The sequence below is a fragment of the Labrus bergylta genome, chromosome 7 (assembly GCF_963930695.1).
Source record: "Labrus bergylta chromosome 7, fLabBer1.1, whole genome shotgun sequence".
Lineage (NCBI taxonomy): Eukaryota > Metazoa > Chordata > Actinopteri > Labriformes > Labridae > Labrus > Labrus bergylta.
The window spans coordinates 2,731,914-2,755,077 of NC_089201.1; the positions used below are offsets into that span (position 1 = coordinate 2,731,914).

At 38.3% G+C, this 23,164-nt stretch overlaps 2 protein-coding genes across 2 annotated transcripts in view; both read left to right on the forward strand.

The window, feature by feature from the left end:
- tead1a (TEA domain family member 1a) overlaps positions 1-6,272 on the forward strand; it is a 41,229-nt gene extending 34,957 nt beyond the window's left edge. The window contains exons 10-12 of the mRNA XM_020645516.3: positions 153-293; positions 1,816-1,968; positions 2,058-6,272. Coding sequence (XP_020501172.1) covers positions 153-293; positions 1,816-1,968; positions 2,058-2,171 — 408 coding nt within the window. The 3' untranslated portion in view covers positions 2,172-6,272. The remainder of the gene's footprint in view (positions 1-152; positions 294-1,815; positions 1,969-2,057) is intronic.
- Positions 6,273-9,924: 3,652 nt separating this feature from the next.
- On the forward strand, positions 9,925-14,236 carry rassf10a (Ras association domain family member 10a). The gene has a single exon (XM_020645493.3). The coding sequence runs from the start codon at positions 10,439-10,441 to the stop codon at positions 11,876-11,878; it is 1,440 nt and encodes a 479-aa protein (XP_020501149.1). The 5' UTR covers positions 9,925-10,438; the 3' UTR covers positions 11,879-14,236.
- Positions 14,237-23,164: the final 8,928 nt, after the last annotated feature.

Below are 23,164 nucleotides of genomic sequence, written 5' to 3' on the forward strand. Positions count from 1 at the left end.
AATGATACCACAACTGTGAAATGAGCATATGGAGAAATGTATTTCTCCTGTAAATCTGTCATCTTGGCTTATTGTTTACAATGTTATGTTGTTCTGTCTCCTGGCTGTTAAGATACCCTCAGGTAGTAATGTTATCTCTCTCATTTTCTCAGGCGGACCTGAATCACAACCTGCAGGACGACCCAGCAGCCTTCTACGGTGTCACCAGCCAATATGAGAGCTCAGAGAATATGACCATCACTTGCTCCACCAAGGTCTGCTCCTTTGGCAAGCAGGTGGTGGAGAAGGTGGAGGTGAGAATCATTTAACTTGTTTTGTTGCACTCAGTGTGGTTTTATTTAAAACATCTTTCATGAGCTGTTTTGTCAACATTTTTCATTTATATGAAAAGTTAATGAGAATTTGCCTTATTATCAGTTCTAGTTAGAAACAATCACAAAATCATCAAAAGAGTGGCAAACAGAAAACATAATAATAAAGTAGTTTCATTACATGCACAAATATGGAACTGGTCCGGTGCCTACAGTCTGTGGTTGAACACCGGTTGTAGGATATAAATATCACCCTCCCCCTCCCCCACACAATTTTCAGAAATAAATTCTGCTGCATTCTCACATCAGGCCACTCAGGCCTCACATTGAAAATCAACCAGGGGACTGGCAGGAAAAATTGTCAGGAAGTTTTGTGTATGTGTGAAAGCTCCAATGGACAAATGTGTGATGTTCTTTGAAATCAAGCTCTACACAACATGTAAAAACTGTGTCATTGAAGGTTTTCTGGATGACAGTGTGCTTCTGTTCGTCTTGTCATCTAAAAGAGATAGAATGAAAGGAATTGGTCAGACACTTTTGTAAACACACCAATCAAAGTTGGCCACGTTTTCACAGCTGAACAAGATTAAGGGAGAACAGCTTGTGTTAAGCAGGCTTAAGAGTGAGAAAGTAATACTTAGAAGAACAAAGCAGTTACTCAATAAAACATGTTTACAATGTTTGCACCCATACATCCTGAACGTTGCAGAACAGAAACGTGTACATGGTGAATTGGTTCTTTTCAGACAGCATTGGTGGGTGTAAATGTGCACAGCTGCATGTTAGAGCATGAGATACAAAGGAATCATTTACCCAATTAGAAAACCTATTAATCATATCAGTGAACAAAAGCTCACAGGGAACTTTTAATAATTGGATCTGGGATGCACAGGTCTAGCTAGCTCATATTGTAGCAGCCATTTTCTGGTTATTTGTTGTTTTGCATTTGTTTTTGTTGTTTGTGAACAGCAGGGGGCAGTGCACATGGGTTGATTAGGAACCCTTTAAATGTACCAGGTGTATCACTGATGGGTGATGCACCAGGAAGGGACACAGGTTTTTTACAACATGTCAGTGAGACAGGTGAATGGGATGTAGTTGGAAAAGTTTGTATGTCTAAATGAAATGAAGAAACATGATATTCCTGACTAGATATTGAACTTATTGCGTGGTTAGGTGCATCAATGGCTGTTTGTTGAGTTTATGTGGTTTGTTTATAATTGTAACTTAATTAGTTTTTTGGACAAATAGCCACTACACATATTAAACCAATGTCAGTGAATGGTAATCCCTTTGTAAGATTTACAAAGCAAATACTGACATAGTATTCTGTCAAGGCATGTTCCAGCATCAAAATAGGATTCAAAATACACAAATTTGTTCCACATAAAATATGAAGTCATTGATCATTTTCATCATTATTTTAAAATATCCAAGAATCTGTAAGTCAGTTCTTACATTTTATATATGGTATCATGCTAACTGTTTTCTCGCCCTCTCTCAGACGGAGTATGCAAGGTTTGAAAACGGACGCTTCGTCTACAGAATCAGCCGCTCTCCGATGTGTGAATACATGATCAACTTCATCCACAAGCTCAAACACCTGCCTGAGAAATACATGATGAACAGCGTGTTAGAGAACTTCACTATTCTGTTGGTGAGGACGTCACTCAGTGTGTGCTATTTGTGACATTACTGTACGTGTGAATACATATTTAACCCCACTTTATTTGTGTCTCTATCTAGGTTGTGAGCAACAGAGACACTCAGGAGACCTTGCTTTGTATGGCGTGTGTGTTCGAGGTGTCCAATAGTGAGCATGGAGCACAGCACCACATCTATCGACTCGTCAAAGAATAACACACTTACTCATACACGCTCAAACACACGTATGGCCTTTGCTTAATGATTTATTGTAACATTGGAGGTAAATGTTTGAAAACTGCATTCTACAATAGTGTCTTTCAACAAAAAGCTCGACTTAAATAACTCAACTTTGTGAAGAAGAAAACTGCTGCTTACAGTACAATACATTACAGCAGTGAAAGGGTCATGTATCACATATGATACAGTAGCCTGCAGAATCCTCTCAAATACAAGTCATTTAACTCATCAATATGAACTACTGTATCTGAATTTAGGATGCACATTATGTGTAAAAAACAACAACAACAACAAAAGCCCTGTGGCAGTGCAGCCATTGAAACCGATTAGAATGAAGCTGGTTGGTTTTCTCAGCATCCTGACTCCAGCAGGAGATGTCATGACTCCTCCTGGTTTCTCCTCCTCTTCTCAACGCTTAAATTTAGTATTTTGATGTTCTGAGGTGGGACATCACACTGGTATTTCTGTCATGTGTTTCGGAGATTGAACCTTGGAGGAAAAAAGACATCTCCAGTTTTCCCCCTCAACAAAAGTGTGTTATCTGCTCAGATACTGATGGACACTGAAGATCAGACCCTGTGTATCTTATATAACCAAAAAAAAGAAATACACTGCACTAACATAAAGTACAGTTAACAGGTGTTTTTTTTACAGATAGCATCTGCAAAATAGTGTGAGCTGCATACCTGCACAAAAAGGGGTTTGTCCAAAGAAAAGAGAGAACAATTTTACCTTTTTGTATGTTTTCTTAAAAAAAGGATGGCTACTTTGCAAAATTGTTTATTGATATAAGCATATAGACTATATTTTAATTCCAGGAACACTATCAAAAATGTATGTTATAGGATAGTATAATTGAAATTCAACAATTCAGGTAACTTTATGTGCAAAAAGTGAAACTTTATCAAGATTTTATGAATAAATGATCCTGTTAAACTTATAGTCCTTTAGAGTTCAGTCTCACTTTGTGATTATTGAAAAAAGCTAGCCAGGGATAAACACATTCTGCTTCCTGTGATTGCTTCATAATTAACAATTTTAAAGTAAGTTCAATGCTTTTAATACAAGTCAGTAGCAAAATGAATGTTGTTCTCACATTCATAGTGATTTAATGCAGCTCCAATTCAGAGGTTAGAGAGCAAACATTTATATGTTAGGGCGATTGAAATGGCATTAATCTGCAAAAATAAAACTCTTTTACATCCATGATTCATGTCATGTGAGACAGTCTGAGTATTATTAGGGACACACTAACAGCCAAAACCACCATGTTTAGAGGTAATCACAAATGTGAAATATATTTTAAAAAGCTGCAGAGCATTATAAACACATAACCGGTTTGGAATTCTTGAAAATGATGAGGATTATAATAATAAAATAAAGATGTCTCAAGGGCTGAGCGATGCGAGGCACTGAGACTCTTTGAAAACAACAACAAAGGGACGAAACATTAGAAACCATAAAACCCAGTCGTTTTTCTGAGCAGTCACTCTTTACAAAGAAGATGTCACTACAATATTCTTACACCAGCTAATTTGAGCTTTAACATATCCATAATATCAAACTTATTCAAGCCTAAAATCTTCATTTGAGGAGTTTTCTGTGTAAGGACCGCTGATTCAGTTGTTGTTTATAAGTTTAAAAAAAAAATGTAATTGATGAAGAAACAGTTCCCTTTAATCAGTCCTGAACTGGCACCTTCCATTAAGATTATATAATGTCAGAATTTAAGTAATTTATGAATCAAAACCAAAAAAATGTCAATTGTGTTCTAGCAGTTAATCTAATGGTGGTATGCCTGTGCCATGCTCAAAAGCATGAAGTGCCTTTGGTTGGGAATAGCAGCAGAACTCAGACATGTTATGTGATGAAGCTGGTATACATCATACAGGCCTACTCTTGTTCTCTACAGTGTGTCTGAGAAGGACATTCCTTATGTTATGCCTGTTACTTATTACTTGAAGACAACCAGCACTGAATCATCCAAGAGAATGTAGAATAGTTTTATTTCACACAGGTTGTTATTGAGACACACTCTTGTCCGTTGGCAGAATCTATATGTGTTTACGTATGTATGATAAATTCATAGTGAACTGCTTGCACTCTTGGCTGGTGATAAAATGCTTCTTTGATCTGTTTCTCCCTGAGAAGTCCATATCTTAATTTGCTCATCTCCCAATCCTGCAGTCAAATCAATTTAACATAACATGGTTGAAAGCAGGTTCATAAAGTAGGATGAAGTTCTGTTGACATTGTTCTACTTACAATCCTAAAATAAATAGTTTCATTTATAGGACATCATCTCGTTCAGATCAGAAGAGTGTCTTGTGTCTTTTTCAAACAGTAAGAGGCTGGAGCATTACATCGGGCTTAGCTTAGTTCATCACAAAGAGCAGAAAAACAGGCAGTTAATAAACATATCTTTCTCTCTGATAAACATTTTAATATGTGCACTGTTAGTCCAAGAAGTTTCAGTCTACAAATTAACGAGTAATTACCCCCCATCTAAACACTAAATAAAAAAGTATCCTCCTGGTTTGGTTTGGAAAAAGAAATCTAATGTACGTTTTCCTTTTTGAACATGTAGGAGGCTAGCTGAATCCCTCTATCACCATTCTTTGTACAAAGCTAAGATAATCCACTACAAACATGATGTGGTAATGATCTTCTTATCCAATTCAGAGCTGAAGTGTGAACAGTCATTTCTCACTATTCAAAAGCTGTACAGGAACACCTTGTCTCATCCAGCGTGTATTTATCAGATAACTTATTTACTTATCACAGTGACATCCTGAACAGAACCTCACTTTACATAGTTGGTGGGAGAGGTGAAGAGTCCTATCAAACTCTGTGCACAAACGAAGGCCAACACAAACACCAATAATGATTTATTATTACAGTAAAGAGTAGACCTACAGTTTACCTGGTAAACACAGTGTTGTTTTCTGTTTGCCCGTCTGCAATACTACGAGGTGTCCACACAAAAATACCACATTTAGCTAAGGGCAACCATTCTGGTCTTAATGCCTGTGATGTGTCACCTTCAGTAATATTTGGTCTTTAAACAGCATTTTTAAACACAAATCATTTTGTCAAGAAACCCCCGTTTACACCCTGCTCAAACTTTTTTCAGATCTTTGTCTCACACTAGGGTAGATTGTTGTTTGCAGTCAAGCCACTCGACTTTCTCTAGAGTGTAATAAACACGTCATGTGACCTCTACATGATAACTTATCACAGCCTTACAGGGGCGGATTCTGCAATAATGACCCTCTGTCAGGACATCATCCACAACCTGCTGACCAAAGACTACAAGTATTTAAGACAGAAATATCTCAATGGATGCACTTCTATGCCAGGCTCAACACATAGATTATAAACCCCATTTACCACTTTACCTTTATTTAATATGACTTTGTTTGACTTGATATGGACACCTCTTATGATATGAGTTGGTATAGGACAAAGCCCTGTATGAGAACATCATAACTGTTCAAATTAACAAGGATTCAACTGTAAGGTTTTTTAAATTATTTTCACCAACTAGTGAATGTGTTCTCTTTAGTTCCCACAAAGAGCAGTGTGTACTGTTTCATCAAGGACAAGGTTAAAACTGACAGGTTTCAGAATCATTGTTGTCTGTGTTGTTAATGTCTTCTCGTGTGTGGAAACCTGGATATGTATCTTCTTTACTGAACCACATGTGGCACAGATACTATGTTTGTAATCATATCCAAAATGGCCTTGACTCTTTCTGCACCAGTGCATATGCAGCGCGCCTATGCGTACACTGAGGGTTTTTGATAAGGTGCTTTGTATAAAGGTGACAATAGCGTTTATTACAGATGTTGTGTCTATCTTTGATATTCTAATATTGATCCTATTTTGCGAAGAAGACTACATTTAGGAATATCCAAAAGCTAGTCAATTGTGTCTATTGGTACTGCACAGGGTCTGATCTTTATTTGGTAACTTTTCCCCCCTTATTGCTAAAGTATGTTAGATATTTTCTAGCTTTGTAGAGATTTTGTATGTATATGCTATTCAGATTAAATAAATGGTCAGTTCCAAACTGTGTTCATGGTTTTGTTTTTACTCATTAGTCCATAGTGACTATAAAGTCATCTGTATCATTCGAATGTGATTTTGCTGAGAAAAGGGTTTTCTTATGATTCTTTTAAAACAGGTTATTATGATCTCTAGGCACATGTTAACAACAGAACTGTTCATTACAACGGTGCAAAGTAAGTGTGTGTGTGTGTGTGTGTGTGTGTGTGTGTGTGTGTGTGTGTGTGTGTGTGTGTGTGTGTGTGTGTGTGTGTGGTTTTGTGTAAAAATTGTAATTCAAGTTGTCACAGCAAAGACAGAAAAACAAGATTATTCTGTCATTGAACCTTGAAAATGCAATTCTGTTTTCTCTACTAAGTCAATAATAAAGTTATATACCTCTTTGTTATAATAAAACAGTTTCAACCTTCACAAGATTCTGTCAGTATTAAGTCAAGTCAAATGATTTAATTCAGATTTTATCACAAAAGCAGGGAGACAGAGAGAGAGAGATGGAAACACACACAGACAAATATAAAGCATCTAAAATAATAATAATAGCCATGTGTAAAGAAATAATATTATAATTAGCATAATTATCATAATTAGCGATAACTACTAACATTACAGATTAAAACTAATGATGAAATACAGCAAGTGATAAGACGCATGCACTGACATGCTCATGATGTTGCATTCAAGAGCTTGTGCTATCATGTTGCATCAGACTTCAATAGTTTGTTCGTAATAAATGGTGTTAAATGTGTTATCTTTGACATTTGGGAGTTATATCTATAAGTTAAATATCTTATTTGAGTTGCATGTGATGATTTAAGTCAAACTGAACAAAAGATGCTTATTGATGAGTGGCCTTTGATGTTAGGAGGGACATCTTGGCGTGTCATTTGTCTTTAAAAGTTCCTTTATAGTGAGGATTTGTGTAATATGCACAATGCTCATCATGTTTGAAAGTTATTTTTTCTCGTAAAATAAAAATTTCTAATCCATTTTAATCCACCAAGTTCACCCTAAATGCATCATTTGGTCAACTGAATTTAGGTATTCTTTTACCTTTAAACTGTCTGTTCAGTAAATATGCAAACCTGTGAGAAACGCATTGCTGAGAGAATTAGAACTTTTATTTTGTGTTTCATCCAAAGAAAAAACAAATCATCCTGCATATGATGCTAAACAAATGAATGTGAATCCATGTAGTTCTCAAGATGAACACCAGAGAGAGCCCTACTCAAAGAATCCAACTCAAAGCTCTCTTTCTCTTATGATGAAGACATTGTATAATAAAAGAGTAAAAAACACTTTTATACTTGCATAAAAAGCAGAAATCATTTGTGTTTGCAGTTAAAATGATTAAAATGTTACTCTGGATCCATATTATAGATTACACCTTTGCATATGAAAATGTCTGAATGTGTGGTTTATGACATCATTTACTATTGGTCTCACTGAACACTTAATCTTTAACCTACAATGGACCTCTGATTGAATGAAACAAAGCCAACATGTTTGGGTTGTTCTTATTTGCTTTCTTGTCACAACTAACTGGAAACACTGCGAGTACCAAATCCTTGAAACCAATAGTAAGTCTGCAGGTCAGACAGATGTGATGACCTTACAGGAAATGAGATTAAATATAAAAACACGTTCTGTTATCCCACATCCCTAACACAGCACTGAAAATCCTCTTTATCCAAAGCTAGTGTGTGCACATGCCGCTGTGCGTAATGGGTCTGTGTCTGGAGAACACATACACACTGAGTTCAACTCTCCAGATGGTTTCAAGAGGTTATTTCACAACAAGCATGACCTGATGCATCACACTGAGTGACAAACTAATGGAAGCTGCTGAGGATGAACACATTAATGTAATACTCTCTCTCTCTCTCTCTCTCTCTCTCACACACACACACACACACACACACACACACACACACACACCAAAATGCTCTTAGTGCAGATAAATCCGTTTTAAAGAGTCAGCGATCATATTCTGGCCTGAAAGAGTTGAAAAAGCAGATTATGGGGTCAGACACTACAAGACAAGCCTGCGGGGTGTAATAGATGGATTTCCTTCTGCTTTATGCTCAATCCAGCTGAGCTTTATCACACTGAAGCATTCAGCTGTGTGGGGATTATGAAACAGTACAACAATGCACACTGTCGTGTAACACTGCTGAGAAAGAGTTTCATCTGGGTTTTTGCTTTAGTCTGTGGTTCTCTGGGCTTGTTACCTGGATGCATTAGTTCTTATCAGATATCATGAGACATCCAAAAAACACATCCAAAGGATTCACAACTGAAGCACCAAGGAAATCAAACATAATGTTAGTTCAGAAATTCAAGACAGGTTCCAGTGTTCTTTCTTTATGTGTTCTGGGTCTAAATCTTATGTGAGGAAAAAATGTTATATTTCAAACCAAGTTTTTTTTATAGTGGGCTTAAAGACGTGACATAATATGTATTATTCCTTTTAGTGATGCTTTGTAAAAATAATTTGTTCCACTTTCACGTCTATAGAGAATTGAGTTGAATTAACTTTAAAATATATTTATAAAATTTCACTCATATTATTATACTGCATGTCACCAACTCAAATATTTAGGTTCCATTAAAGTGACTATATATCTTCCTGGGAGTCGATTAGATCCCCTTTTCTCAGGTTCTTTTGGATCCTTGGTGTGGACTACCAGCTGCTGTGGTCCTGCCTCATTCAAACTGCTAAGACTATTAATATCAGTCATAGTCTAATATCATTATTCTGAATGGTAATGTGAATCTAAGAATGAAGTTCAACTTCAAATTATATTATTTAAATAAATTAAAATAATCAGTCCTCCACATTTATTTTCCGTTAGTTGCTAATGTTAATTAGAATAAATGGTCTGTCATACTTTGCTGTTACTGCTAATAATACTACTAATAGATCGTATTCATCTGTTTGTCTCTATCTCTTTCTTTCTGTATCTCCCTATATGAAACCCAACAGTTGCAGATAATTGTTCAACATGAGCTTGTTTCTGCTTCGAGGTTTCTGCCTCCTAAAAGGAAGTCATACCACTTTTACTTTGCTTAATGTTGCCAAGTGCTGAGCTCATGGTGGATTAATGTTGGTTCTTTGTAAAGAATATAACAAAGACCTGCTGCTTTTGTAAAGGGTCTACGATAACATTATCCAGATTACCTTGTCACTGGTTGTGTGTGACAGTAAAAGTGGAGTAAATAGAATACATTTATTACATAAAGGAGAATAAAAGATAGATGTTTAACTGTTAAGGTGCCTAACAATATTTCATCTTCAAAACTCCTAATACCCATAAAGCTGTGATGAACAGACTCCAGTTCTGTTTAACAGATACACATCAAAACACTGTTGACAACTGATTTGATTATCAATCTATTAATCAATCTTTATTTGTATTGCGCCAATTCTCAGCAAATGTTATCTCAAGACACTTTGTTATATTGTTAAGAAAGACCCAACATTAATCCATCATGCGCACAGCAGCCTACAAAGAGACATTCATCATTATCAGAGTAACATGGACTCTGACTGGAAACAAACATAAAAATAATCGGTGAGCAGGAGTCAAAGTTTTGCGTCACACCGACTTTCACTCTCTCAGAGCAGGTTTCCCTGTGTAGCAGAATGAAAGAGTGTTTTTGTTTGTGCGTAACAGAGAGAGAGAGAGAGAGAGAGAGAGAGAGAGAAGGAGGGGGGAGAGGGGGGGCGTGTCCCACCCGGTTCAGCACCCTCCTGTTTTGTCCCACACACAGCAGAGCAGCAGCCTGTCCTCTCACAAGGACGCACCTCTCTCCTCCTCCCTCTGCGCACAGAGCTCGACCCGCCGGGGAGAGAGGCATGACGTCCCGGCCGGCAGCTCCGGGGAAACATGGCTGGGAAATATAAATGGATGAATACTCTTCAGAAGATATTTGTGACGGCCATTCAAGGCGGACTTCATACTTCTTATTTCTAATGGGAACTGACAAGAAGCGTCGGGAGCGCTGACATTGTTTTTGGATAAATGTTTTGCCCCGGTTCCTCTTAATACTCTTAATGAAGTTTCAGGTCAAATAGAAGAATCAGATGAGAACTCGTCTTATTCCTTTACTTTCCGAGTTGTCAGAAACAGAGTGACCGAAGAGGACACGTTTTAGAAACGTATTTTAAGCTGGAGATGGAGCCAGAGGAGGGAAAGATCTCTGTGTGGGTCTGCCGGGAGGAGAAGCTGGTCTCTGGGCTAACGAAGAGAACTACCTGCGCTGATGTAGTCAGAGTTCTGCTGGAGGACCAAAACCTGCAGCAGGGCGCCTCGGCGGCGATGCTGTCCGGCTGTCCGCAGTCCTACTGCGTGGTGGAGAAATGGAGAGGCTTCGAGAGGATTTTACCCAACAAAACCAAAATCCTCCGACTGTGGAGCGCCTGGGGGGAAGAACAAGAGAATGTCCGCTTCGTCTTGGTTAAGAACGAGGCCTCGCTGCCCAATAACGGGCCCCGCAGCGCCGAGGCCCGTGTGGTCCCGAGTCGAGAGAGCGGGGGTCCTGGCGGTGTTCTCAAAGGTACCGCCAGGACCTGCTGGACCGCCGCGGCAGCCGCTGCTAACCTGTCCCAGGAGAAACAGAGGCGCATAGTCAGGAAGGCTTTCAGGAAGTTGGATAAGATGAACAAAAAGAAAGAGCAGACTGTTTCTAAAGATAAAGGCTCCGCGGAGAAGATGGAGACGCTGGTTCACCTGGTCATTTCCCAAGACCACACCATACGCCAGCAGATCCAGAGGATCAAGGAGCTGGACCGGGAGATCGAGCGATACGAGGCCAAGGTGCACTTCGACCGCATCAAGAGACACGGGGTGAACTATGTTCAGGACACGTACATGGTGGAGTCCTCCTCGGAGGCTCCAGCGCCATCGGACTGTGCGCGCAAAGCGGAGCGGCAGGACGCGTGGGGCTCAGCGGAGGCGCTCGCGCAGTTCGAGGAGTACGCGCGCCAGTGTGAGGAGGTGGTGCGGCTTCACGAGGAGCTGACAGAGCGCGAGGCGCTCGTGGAGTGCATTACAGGGGAGATCCAGGAGGAGCTCAATCGACGGTGGATGAAGCGAAGGCGGGAGGAGAAAGCGGAGGCTGCTCAGGGCACAGACAGCGGCGCGGGGGAGATGTGCGTGGCCTCCTCTGTGGCTCCAGCTGTGGAACCAGGCGTGGAAAGTTCTTCTGAGAACGAGCTTGCTCTGGAGGAGGAGCGGATCAAAACACAGCTGGACACCAGTCTGTACATCGGCCTGCGGCTGAAGACAGATCTGGATGCCATAAGAGGAGACTTGGACCTGAGTCTGGCACTCTGGGATAACAAGGAGAGTGAACTTCTGGACCTGCTGGCCAAAGTTGAGACCATGGAGATAGAGCAGGTGAACAACAAACTGAGTGATGATGGTAGGGGAGAAGTGGCTGCAGTGAGCGCTGAGGCTGAGCCAGCATCAGCAGAAAAGAGCAGCGGCTGGGTGGAGCAGGCTAGAGGTCTGTCCAAGGCCTGCAATACAAACGACGAGGACTCAGACACAGGCTTGAGCTCCATGCACAGCCAGGACTCTGACAACCCACCTGTGTGTGAGTCGCTGGTATAGACTCTTTTCATTTAGATCATGTCGAACTTTTATGCAATTCAAAGCTACAAACTCAGGGGCAGAGAGCTAGTGTTGGCAGAAACCAAAATGCACCTCAGTACACACACTGTAATTCTATAGCAATAATTCTTGTATGTAGTTGCACAATAAGCTAGCAAGGACAGCATGCTTACAGATGTCTGATAGACATTGCACCTCTATAACTGACCTTTGACCTCTATGAGGAGGATCAACAAAATACTTAATAAAAAAATAGCCTAGAGGAGAGTTATGAGCAGCCACGTGTTACTCTTCAATAAGAAAATACCTTCAAGTAATAGTTGATCTAAGGTTTATAAGGAGTTAGTAAAAGCTTGCTTTGTAAGGATGAACAGATTATTTAAAAAAAATTCTAAAAGGTAAGACTGTGTGTATCAGAGTCTCTGTTAGTCGGCCTATATGGCCTTAAACATGTTAACATGACATGCGCCTTAATGTACACTGAAATACAGTACGGAGTTCCCAACATGCTACGATCTTTTTCTATTAAATGCACAATGATAGAAGATGAGATCAGTTCATATTGAATTTCAAAATGAAATTTCAAAAAAGACCTATTCAAAATATGATCAGTTTGGGGAAAATTCTTTAATTGGTGTTTTTTCTTTGTTGAAATTTGACCTGTCCTTCAAGAATAGAGGGCCTGTTTATTTATCAGTAAAAAGCAGAATTCAGCTGTTCCATTTATATTTGAAATAGTTTTGCATGTGGCTCTTTAAAACAGTACAACATTACACACAACCCCACATTAGAAACACTAACTAAGTAAAGTGTGATTTATTGTCTCCTAAAATGGATTTGATTACCAAAAAGAAAATATGAATCTCATAAAAAAAATAACCTAACCCTACCCATTATTTACAAATATCATTTTTATTCCATTCTCTGCTCTCTAAATTCATCAATTCATGTTTCCTTAGTAATATTTTGATCAGCCTGGGAACCCTCAAGTCTCCAGCAGTTAGGGAGCCAAACATACAGACAACTGAAGAGAGATGAAGTCAGAGCCAAAACAATGAGTTCCAGCATCAAGAGTGTTTAACTTGTTAATGTGGAGGACTCACAAGAGACGGACTTAAAAATAAATTGTTAGAACACTAACAGCAGAGACATCCTAATTCAAAGTTAAGCTGCTTAAACACAGGAACCTACACTTCCTATAAAGCAACATTTGCCCACTTTTTTTTCTTCCAGATGTTTTAATTTGCCAGACAAGGCTTTAGACAAACATTAGATAACCGTAATGACATCATCAGGATTATCCAAAACTTTAGCATGCTCCCCCGAGAGCAACACAATAAATTATACAACTATTCTTCTCGAGTCATACACAAAAAATAAAATCAGTGCTGTTTAAATCATCATCAGGAAGAAGTTCAGCTTTTTGAATGCACTCGGCTTCTTTCCCTGAAATGCATCTCTTTCTGTAATAAATAAAGAAACCAGGAAGGCCTAATGAGAATTCAAAGGCTAAGTTTTAAGGTTTTTTTAAAGAAGGACAGAGTTAAGAACAAAATAAATGCACCAGGAATTTCAAAAAGAGATGGACTCCAGGTTCTATTTCAATTAAAAAATATGTACTTTCAAAGTCATGGAAAGTCAGGGTAACTCCATGAGATAGTTTTCTTATTCATAGTTTAAATAAATGTGACAAAAATGTACGACTAACTAAAAATTAATATTTAATATATACAACACATTTAAATCCCTCTATGAGCCCAAAAATGTCTTAGATTAAATTTTAAGATGCTTTTGAAACAAATTCAGTAATCCCACAGCTCCTGTATCTCTGAACGCTGAGTAACTGTTTTAAGCCTTAGATCACGTTTTTAACACCATGACAATAGTTGATGCAAAGCAGTATTAATGCTTCCTATGCTTTTCTAGGAACAGCTTAGACAGTAAGCAACAGGAAGATGAAACAGAATCTACCAAAATCCTTGATTTTGAGAGAACAGCCTTCAACTATATCACTGTGTGTTTCCTCGGCTGTTGTGATGTCAGATCTTACATGTTTGTCTTTGTCAAACTCTAAAATAGTGAGATTGAATAACCCTGTGACACCTAGACCAGATTGATGATACTGTTCTGTAGCTGTGTGCTGTATCTGAACACAACAATGACCTGTGTGTAGCTAAATATATCACTTGATGTGGGACAGTTTGGGCTCCTCAGTCTATAACATTCAGCCTGCTTTGTCTGTGTATGGCTCTAGATCAGCAACTACAGCCAGAAATACTTCAATACTCCCATGCACATGGCGGGGGGCTGCACACTGTTAACCATGTCTGTTGGTATTAAAATAAACAGAAAAACATTGATGGACTTCAGTGTGGATTTATTCAGCATGACTGACAGCAGCTCAGTGTTTACACCTCTCAGTTAACACATTCTCCTGTCAGGTTAGTGTATGCTGCTTTTTGTTGGAAAGATAGTCTGCGCACCTCTAGGCCTTACCATGACAGTGTGTATTTGTGTGTGCATTTGAATTATATGTGTGTGAAAGTGTGGATTGTAAGGTGCAAATTGCAGCCTCTCTCTCCTGTGATGCTCGTCATTTTTGTGCTTAATTTCTGCTTCTACACTACTTACGCTTCTTTGCTCACCACTTACTTCTAGCCAGTGGTGGTTCTAGACCACTTTTACTGAGGGGGGCCAAACTGGGGCCAGTTGTTTTGTCAGAGGGGAACATTAAACCCAGGTCAAAAATGGACAAAGATGGTCACTTTAAAAAATATATAAATATTATGCCTAATAATAGCACACATCATTAATACCATGATTTATATTTGTTTCAGTAACAGTATTGAATACTAGATTGTGAGTCAAATAGTGTGTATGTGTTATTAGGGGGCTCTTTCTTTTGGAGGGGTGGCCACAGGGGGGACCAAGCTCAGTTTTAAAAGGGGCACTGGCCCCTGTTGGCCCCTGCCTAGAACTGCCCATGCTTCTAGCTTCATAAAGTGACACTTCTTTTTGTTGTTTTTTTGTGTTCATTATTTTTTTAAATAGTGTTGTATTGACCCTTTTGACTCAGCTAAGAAAGTTTACATTCTACAGATTATTTTACAGACAGATTCCACTCTGTTTAGACTTGTTAATAAAAAAAAATAAATGTAGTCCTACTAACATAACTGACCTCTAGCAATTTGTGATACTTGCAGACGTTGTCTTGATTGTTGAGCAGAGCCTTTGCAACAGATCTGGGGGATAAAGTCAGTACATTCCTGTAAATTATAGACTTATCTTAATCCGTGCAAATGCCCTGCATAAAACACAAGTGTCTGAGTATTTTTTTTTTAATCACGTAGGACTTTTGACTACAACCATGACAACCCAACTCATGAATGTTGTCATGAACTGTCTGAATGATCTCTCTATTCAGTCTGTCCATATGAATACCAGACATTTCTCCTAACACAGCATATCATTTTGTTCCAGATTTCATTGTTTCAAAGAGCACCTCTCTGATGATTATGCCACACCCCGGTGTTCTAAGCTATGTTTTGGCATGTGTAGTATTATCTACAGAGCCTGTCTACAGAATAAGCCCTCTATCTACACTCACAGGGGAAATGTTTAAGACCATCACGTCGAGGAGTAGGGTAAAATCAGTTTAATGTATTTGTGTTCTCACACACAGTTCTTTGGGGTAATGTTCAAGTGTGTTTAGGAATGCAGAGTGAGAGGCGCTTTAGTTAAAGAGTAAGACATTAGAGCAGTTGAAATGTTTAACAGAGCTTAAGGGTTATGTGCATTCACAGGGGAATTACAGGGAAGTGTGTATTAATATAACAAATAGTATATTGATATTCCTGAAAGATTCCATGTAAGACAAATCATTCCACTATCTGTATCCCAGAGGAAACTCATGTAGCCCGTTCAAACTGTGTTAACAAAATGAAAATATCTGTTTTGTAAGTCTTCAACAGCTGAGAGCCTGATACAAAATGTTAGCTGATCTGTCCCATGTAAATGTGATACTCGATATACCTGCTGTCAACCGATATCACCCATTTCATTCCTGCACTGACTGGTTTTTAAAGCAGTCCAGCTTCTTGTTTTCTGTTTGTTGGATTTATCACTAGCTGCACCTGCTGCACTCGCTTGTGAGTTCCCTCTTTTAATTGAATAAATGAGTGAATGTTTGAGTGATTCAGGCCAGCAGCTGACACATACTTTCTCCTTCAGTTACACTGTAAGGTTCATTTGATATCATTAGGATGCTTCTTCTTCTTCTCCACTCATCTTTCTTTCTGTCTGCTCTCCTTTGCCCTGCGTCCTTTACAGACCAGTAGCCGATGACAAAATGCTCATCATGTTACTTGTAGACCAGACACAAGCTTTTCAAGAGTAGCTCTGGGTTAAATGATACTGTGGGAATTTAATAAAAGAGACCTGTGTATTCTTAAAATAAAAACAATGTATTATTTAATTAATTGAATAACAATTATGAGTAAATATGTGGATGATGGATTTTATCCCTGATATTCATATTGGATGTATTGTACTCCGTGTCAATAATCTATACATTGTGCTGTTAATTCTCAAATATTTTGTTAAATATCTGTCAACATAAGCTGTTCATAAACATTTACACAACAGCGCTGTAACCAAGTCCCGCCCTTACCCTCCATTCTAAGAAACACACTTGTTGCCTAGCAACAGCTGCACCAAAGCTAGCTAACATAACTAATGTCATCAAACTTAATCTACTATTTTGATGATAATAAGAAGTCTCAAGGTCCCTTTTTGTTTTAAAACATTATTGGCAGTTATGTGATTGTTCTCACATTTCAAAGTTGTATTGGGCTGCTTTAGAGACCAGCTCGATTGGACTGCTGTGATAAAGGATAGGATGGATCCTTTGTTGGCCCTGGAGGATGTCAGCCACATTTGAAGGAGCCTCAGCCATCGACGTGCCACTGTGATGTCATCGGTCTTCAAATACGGATAGCATCAGGATGGAGGATTAAGGGTGGAACAAGTCTGCCCCACCATATCACCTCTGTGAGTTTGCTGATGTGGCGTAACAGGGGCATAATTATCCCGTAAGCCAATAGATTCTATAAAGAAATCATTTATCATCTTTTTGGCATACTGCAGGACATCATGATGATGGTTAACAGGTAAAAGTTAAAGTAGTTTGATCAAACACTGACACTGAGGTTTCAAAGGTATTCAATCGTTCTTGTAAAAAGTAATTCTCCATCCAATGTCGACTTCACACACAACTTTAATAAAAAAATACAAAAATATATGAATAATAATGAATAGATAAATAAATTAAGAAATAGGACCAGGAGGGAAGTACAATAAGAAACAAAAACAAACATAGATATGTATAGTATACATACACAGACACAAATACATTTACACATTTACATTTGTTGTCTGACCACTGTAACTTTGATAAATGTGGCTTAGTGTTGTGCTGCTGTGTGCGTCTCTGAAAATGAGTAAGGTCTTTACCTGCTTTTTGTTAAGTGTCTTGAGATAACATTTGTTATGAATTGGCGCTATAAAAAATAAAGACTGATTGATTTGGAGATTTCCAATGTAACAGAATACACCTGTTAAGTGGTGAAAAAGCAATGTAGGGACAGAGGGCAGGGTTTCAGAGAAGACTGAGAGCTTTGCCTATCACAATGAGAAAAGATGAACAAAACTAACAAAATATCAGGTCTAATAACTTTTCAATAACCTACTTACAAATATGTGGAATAGTGTAAAACTAAGATTTTTTTTAAAATTCAAAACACTGAAAATGTATGATGCTTTCCAGTTAGGCCAGAGGGAATAGCCTACTTAAAGCTGTGTGTGTGTGTGTGTGTGTGTGTGTGTGTGTGTGTGTGTGTGTGTGTGTGTGTGTGTGTGTGTGAGTTAACGAGAGAGGGGGGGGGGGGGGGGGGGGGGGGGGGGTATGTGGGGGTATGTGGGGTAATTCAGTAATTTTTCATATTTTTGTGCGTTGGTGTTTTGTGTTTGTCTGAAGAAGTGTGAGATGGTAAAAGAGCTAGGTAGCAGAGTGGTCTATTTCTCCTCCCCAAAATCACCTCAGTTTATATAAGTCAAAATAAGCTCTTAGGGAAACATGATGTCCGTGTGTGTTTGAACAATGGTTGAGTGTTATAGGACTAAAGCTGTTTCCACCTTCAAAGGTCTCTTGTCCTTTAGCCTTTAAAGAAATATTTCCACCACAGAAACCAGGAACTAAATGAAGAGCTGGGGCCATTTTTTTTGTTCCTCTTCTCCCAGAGTTATACCTTGGTACGTGAACTTGAGGGGTGGGGCTTTCAGCATTGAACATATTTGATTTATTCAGAAGACTGGTGGAGCAGCAAGTTGTTTGGCTGGCTGGATGAACCGCCGTGCCAAAGTCCAATTTACAAAAGCAGTTACTGAACTGTTGGAAGCCAAGCGGCAACCTCTGGTGTTAAAATATGAAGCCGATGTAGAAGTGAAAAAACTGCCATTCTGTCCACTAGACGCTGACTCCAAAAGCCAGAAAAGTCCCATTAAGACCCATGATAAAATGTCCATTTTGTTTGTTTGTTTGTTTATTAAGATCTCCATCAGCTTCTGTATTAAACACATTTACAACATGGTACAAAAGGTGTCTTTGTTCTAAATAGCTGAGTGAATTTGTTTATTAACTTATTCCTTTTATATTTAATGAATGCTAAATGAGGGCAGCTATGTTGACTGACAGATAAGTAGCTGCCTGTGGGACGCTTCAGTCCTCCACCTTTTTGCCTGTTACTTCATCATGTTAGGTGGAGATAGCTTTTTCAAACATGGCGACCACTGCTGAAGGGTTTCAAAACTGCAGTTCAGAAACCTGTGGACGACTTCACTGGGTCTACGTCCATGTTTTATACAGTCTGGTTTAAAGCCATGGAAATGCATGATGGTTAAAGGTAAATCACTTTCTGCCCTCATGATGCTTTAAATGCTAATAAGCTAACTCATATCATTCTATTGTTACCCTAAAAAATGTTAGCTATATGGTAATAAAAAATACACCATACACCACATATACTAACTGAAAAAAATATAATAATAAAAAAAAAAAATATATATATATATATATATATTAAACAAAGGAGTTCTCAAGGCCAGTGTTAACTAACGACATGGTGTTAATGCACTCCCCTATACATTCAGCATCCACTGAACTGTAACAAAAGGTGTCCTTATTGCAACCATTAGTACACTCAGAAGTCTGTCATTATGAATTAGAAGAAATATGCAGAGGTAATTAATTCCCTAAAAGTACAAAAGTCTTCATACTACTTAAATGGAAGATATAAATCTAAAACAACTGGTTCATCTACAGGAAGAATTAAACGTATTAATATCACTCTCATGTCTGTACACTGAATGTAACGCTTCAGCTGGCGACTAGTTTAGCTTAGCATAAAAACTTGAAAAACAAACAGGCCTCCACATGAAACAAAATCTGGGGGATAATTTGGTTGACCTCAAGAAGACCTCAGGAAGTCATTGCAATATGCTATTATTCAAATATTGTGTCTTTGCAACAAATAAGACATTCAGCATGAGTGAGTTTTATTCTCTCTTAAACTTTAGTTAGATCTGAGTCCATGATGGATTATATGGTCACATATAGATTGAGTTCAATCATTTTGCATTGTCATTCTTAATATTAGATCCTTAATAACAAATGACACTGACTGTTTCATTTTTTGTAGATGTATTATCTACTGATACTGAGTTAGCCTCTGCAATCCTTCAACAATTGTGCTTTCTAATAAAAAAAAATCCAAACATTTGCTAAATGCTATTCATTATAGAAGAAGACATTGCAGACAATATTTGACATATTCTTCTCTTGACCGTCAGAGAAATAAGAGGGTCTCTGCTTATGAATATCTTGGGATCTGGCTGGATTGAAATTTTAGTTTAAATTCATAAATTCACACGCAGAAACAGAGTTCATTTTCTTCTGCTCAGGTGGTCCTATGTGGAAACACTAAATTGCTGAAACCTCTTCAGATTTTGTTCTGTTGAAACATATTGCAACACACAATGAAACTCAAAACAATGGCCTCAATAGGTTGAGTGAAACACTGATAATTAATTACTCCATCCTTGAATGTATATGTGTAAATCTGCTTTTTTGTTATTATTTATTGTCTTGTAACCCATCATGACACGATGTCTGTATGTATTCATTCTGTTTAAATGAAATCTCAAATCACTGAAGAGTAAAGGGCAGGCCCTTAAGTATTGCCCATATTTCAAATAAAGGTGAAATGATTAAGAAGTGAATAGTTATCATTTTGTCTTATTCATGTAAATGTAGGTGCTTGTTTCTCTTAGTAATCACAAAGGAGAGGAAGCTTCACATTGAACTGAAAACCTCACTATGACAATAACAAAAGAACAACACAAAGACTTACACAGCCAACTAAATAAATGAGCTTCACTGAGTGCTTCAGGCTGCAGAGATGAACACACAAACAGCTGTCCAGGGTGGATAAAAGAGGATAGTGTGTGAATGTATGTGTTCACATGCAGATGTGCGCTGAGTTAATCCCTGCAGGAGCTTGCAGACGGATAGGATTGTGTGTGTGTGTGTGTCCTCCAGATCACAGACACACATCTGGCATCATTGGCATCTTTCTAAAACAAAACAAGCATTTCATCATCAGGATGTATTAAAAGCTCAAAATAGACACGGGACATTCCAGTCGCTCAGCCTTTTAGCAGCCTGTCTTTACTCATGTTACCAACTGTTCATGTTTCAACTTATTTGACAGAAGACGTATTTTGAAGTCTGAAGTTGGGAACTCCTCAGGCGGTTTATCACTATTACATTTAAAGCTCTAAGTGAAGGGACAGTTACATCAGTGATTTAAAGTTGTGAATGTGTGTGTAGTGTGTGTTGCCAACACTCAGGGGCATCCATCGGTCAAACAGCTGGGAACAGATGCGGCTTAATCTTTTGTTGTTGGATATTTTAAACACCTCATCAGAAGTTCCCCCACAGGTCGCCTAACACAAAAAATGAAGGTCTTAGGTTGGATTTATCTTGTGATACCAGAGGAAGAGCTGATATTGAAACTGTGTATCCTGCATTTGAGCAGATTTCAACTGACTGTGAATTAAACAAACAATCTGTACTACTGTTTTTTGGTATTGTTGTTGTTGTGTTATGGTTTCCCTTTGTAATGTAATTTGACATATTCACATGATAAGTGCAGATAAATCTCTTAGTTCAAGATATTAAAAATAACCAATGACATGCCTGTCTATGAGGAAGAAGGAGAAATCAGGATACATTTTAAATCTTTTAAAAATGTAAAAGCCCAAATTTGCTTATTTTCAGGTGCTTAGTTAGTTCTTTACTTTTTTCTCTAATGATCTGGCACTATACTGTAAAAGTGTTTATATGAAATTCAAAGGAAATATTTACTTTAAATTGGCTTATGCTCTACCCACATCATAGCAGGAAAAAAACTGTGTACATTAGGTCTTCTGGTCCACATGCCAAAGACTGCATTGTGGGATACGCAAAAGGAATCCTGGGGAATAGAGAATATTCCCTCCTTCCCCTGATGGTCTAGTTTGCATATGTCATACACATCAGTATATTGGGACTTTTCTTTTACAACTAGTAAGAAACTCCTGAAAGGTGGTTAAAAAACAACAAGTTTAAAAATCTGATAGTTATAAATCACACACATAATCCAACTTTAAATGTTACAAAACAGCTTTATTATAATAGATATCAAATGGGAAATGCATTTTTCAAATAGGCAGATATTCTGCTAAAATTATGACTTACACTTGTTTGTTTGCTTTTCAATTAAAATTCATGGCACCATCCAATAGTTGACAACACTCTTAAAAATATCAACCTGATGGTGGCATTACAAATAAATCACTTCTATCACAAGTATTTATTTCCAGTGGACCATTAGTGTCCTGTCCATGCATTAAGTACTTGTTGGGATATTTCCCTTTTTAAAGCAATGACCTGACAGACCATAAAGGTGACCACCATGCAGTGCAGCTGGCAGTGTGTCCCAATTCATAGTGTACTGCAACCATCCCATTTGCTGCTCAAGGCATGGATACCTACCAGCACCTTAAAAAACCTAAATGAAAGCCCTCAAGAGGCCTGCAACTCTAGGCGAGTCTGTCCCTTTCAATGTGCACTCACAGTAAGCTGGAATGGGCATAAAGAAGGCAACGCCCCTGGAAAAAGGTTTACAAATAGGACCATCACATCATCACTTCAGCAGCATTGTGCATGATATAGCAGATAAGACCCCTCCATCATTCACCTTTTATCACAGCTTACATGTAACCCCTGAGTAACAAGCCTTATACAGCTCATGATTTATAGAGCTTGTCAGTGATATTATTTATTCAGATGGGTTCATACCCCAAGGCAGTGTCTAAATCTACAGCCTGTATAAAACCCACCAACAGTGACAACTGAGTTAAGACTCAGATCATAAATAATGAAGTAGAAACAGCTTGCAGGGCCAGAGCTGTTGTTCTGCCTTGTCAGAGTGCATTAAGACAGGAAATGATGAGGATAGCAAGAATGGAATACAATCATACATTTAAAAGAAATAGACTCACAGTGTTTTGACAGTTAGGAGCAAGTGAAGTTGCACCATCATTCAGGACAAAAAGCAAAAGGAAGGTAGAGAAAGTGGAAATGTCGCTTGTAATTTGAACAGTGGTTTGTACAAACTCCAACATGCAGACATGAATTTGAAAGTTAAAAGTGAGCTTCTTCCCTCTAAAGTGTCTGAGAAAGACATTGAATGGTTTTCTGCTCAGAGTTAGTGCTTATTAATCGTTGTAGCTTCTGTTAAGTTAGTAGAAAGTAAAATATGCTATGAAGAAAAGCTTGGCGCCTGGGCAAAGTTCGTATCCTGGACCAAAAGAGGAGATATTTCACTAAAGATGCAATCTCTGGTGTTGAATAAATGAATCCAATCCAAAAAGCAAAAACTTGCAGCTGGCTCCAAAATCCAAGGAATCTCCACGAAAGGTAATATTGATGTCAGTTTTTACAGCAGAAACAAACAACCTGTTTTGGTTTCCTCAGCTCATTTGTATTCTGGTAAAAACTGCACCGGGGGTAATTTTTCTGTATAACTCAATAATTTGTATCCTGATCAGATAATAAGGCTTAGAGATATACATCTTCAGGTGTGGCTGAGTTTGTCGACTCCGTTAATAACAACTTTAAGGTTACAA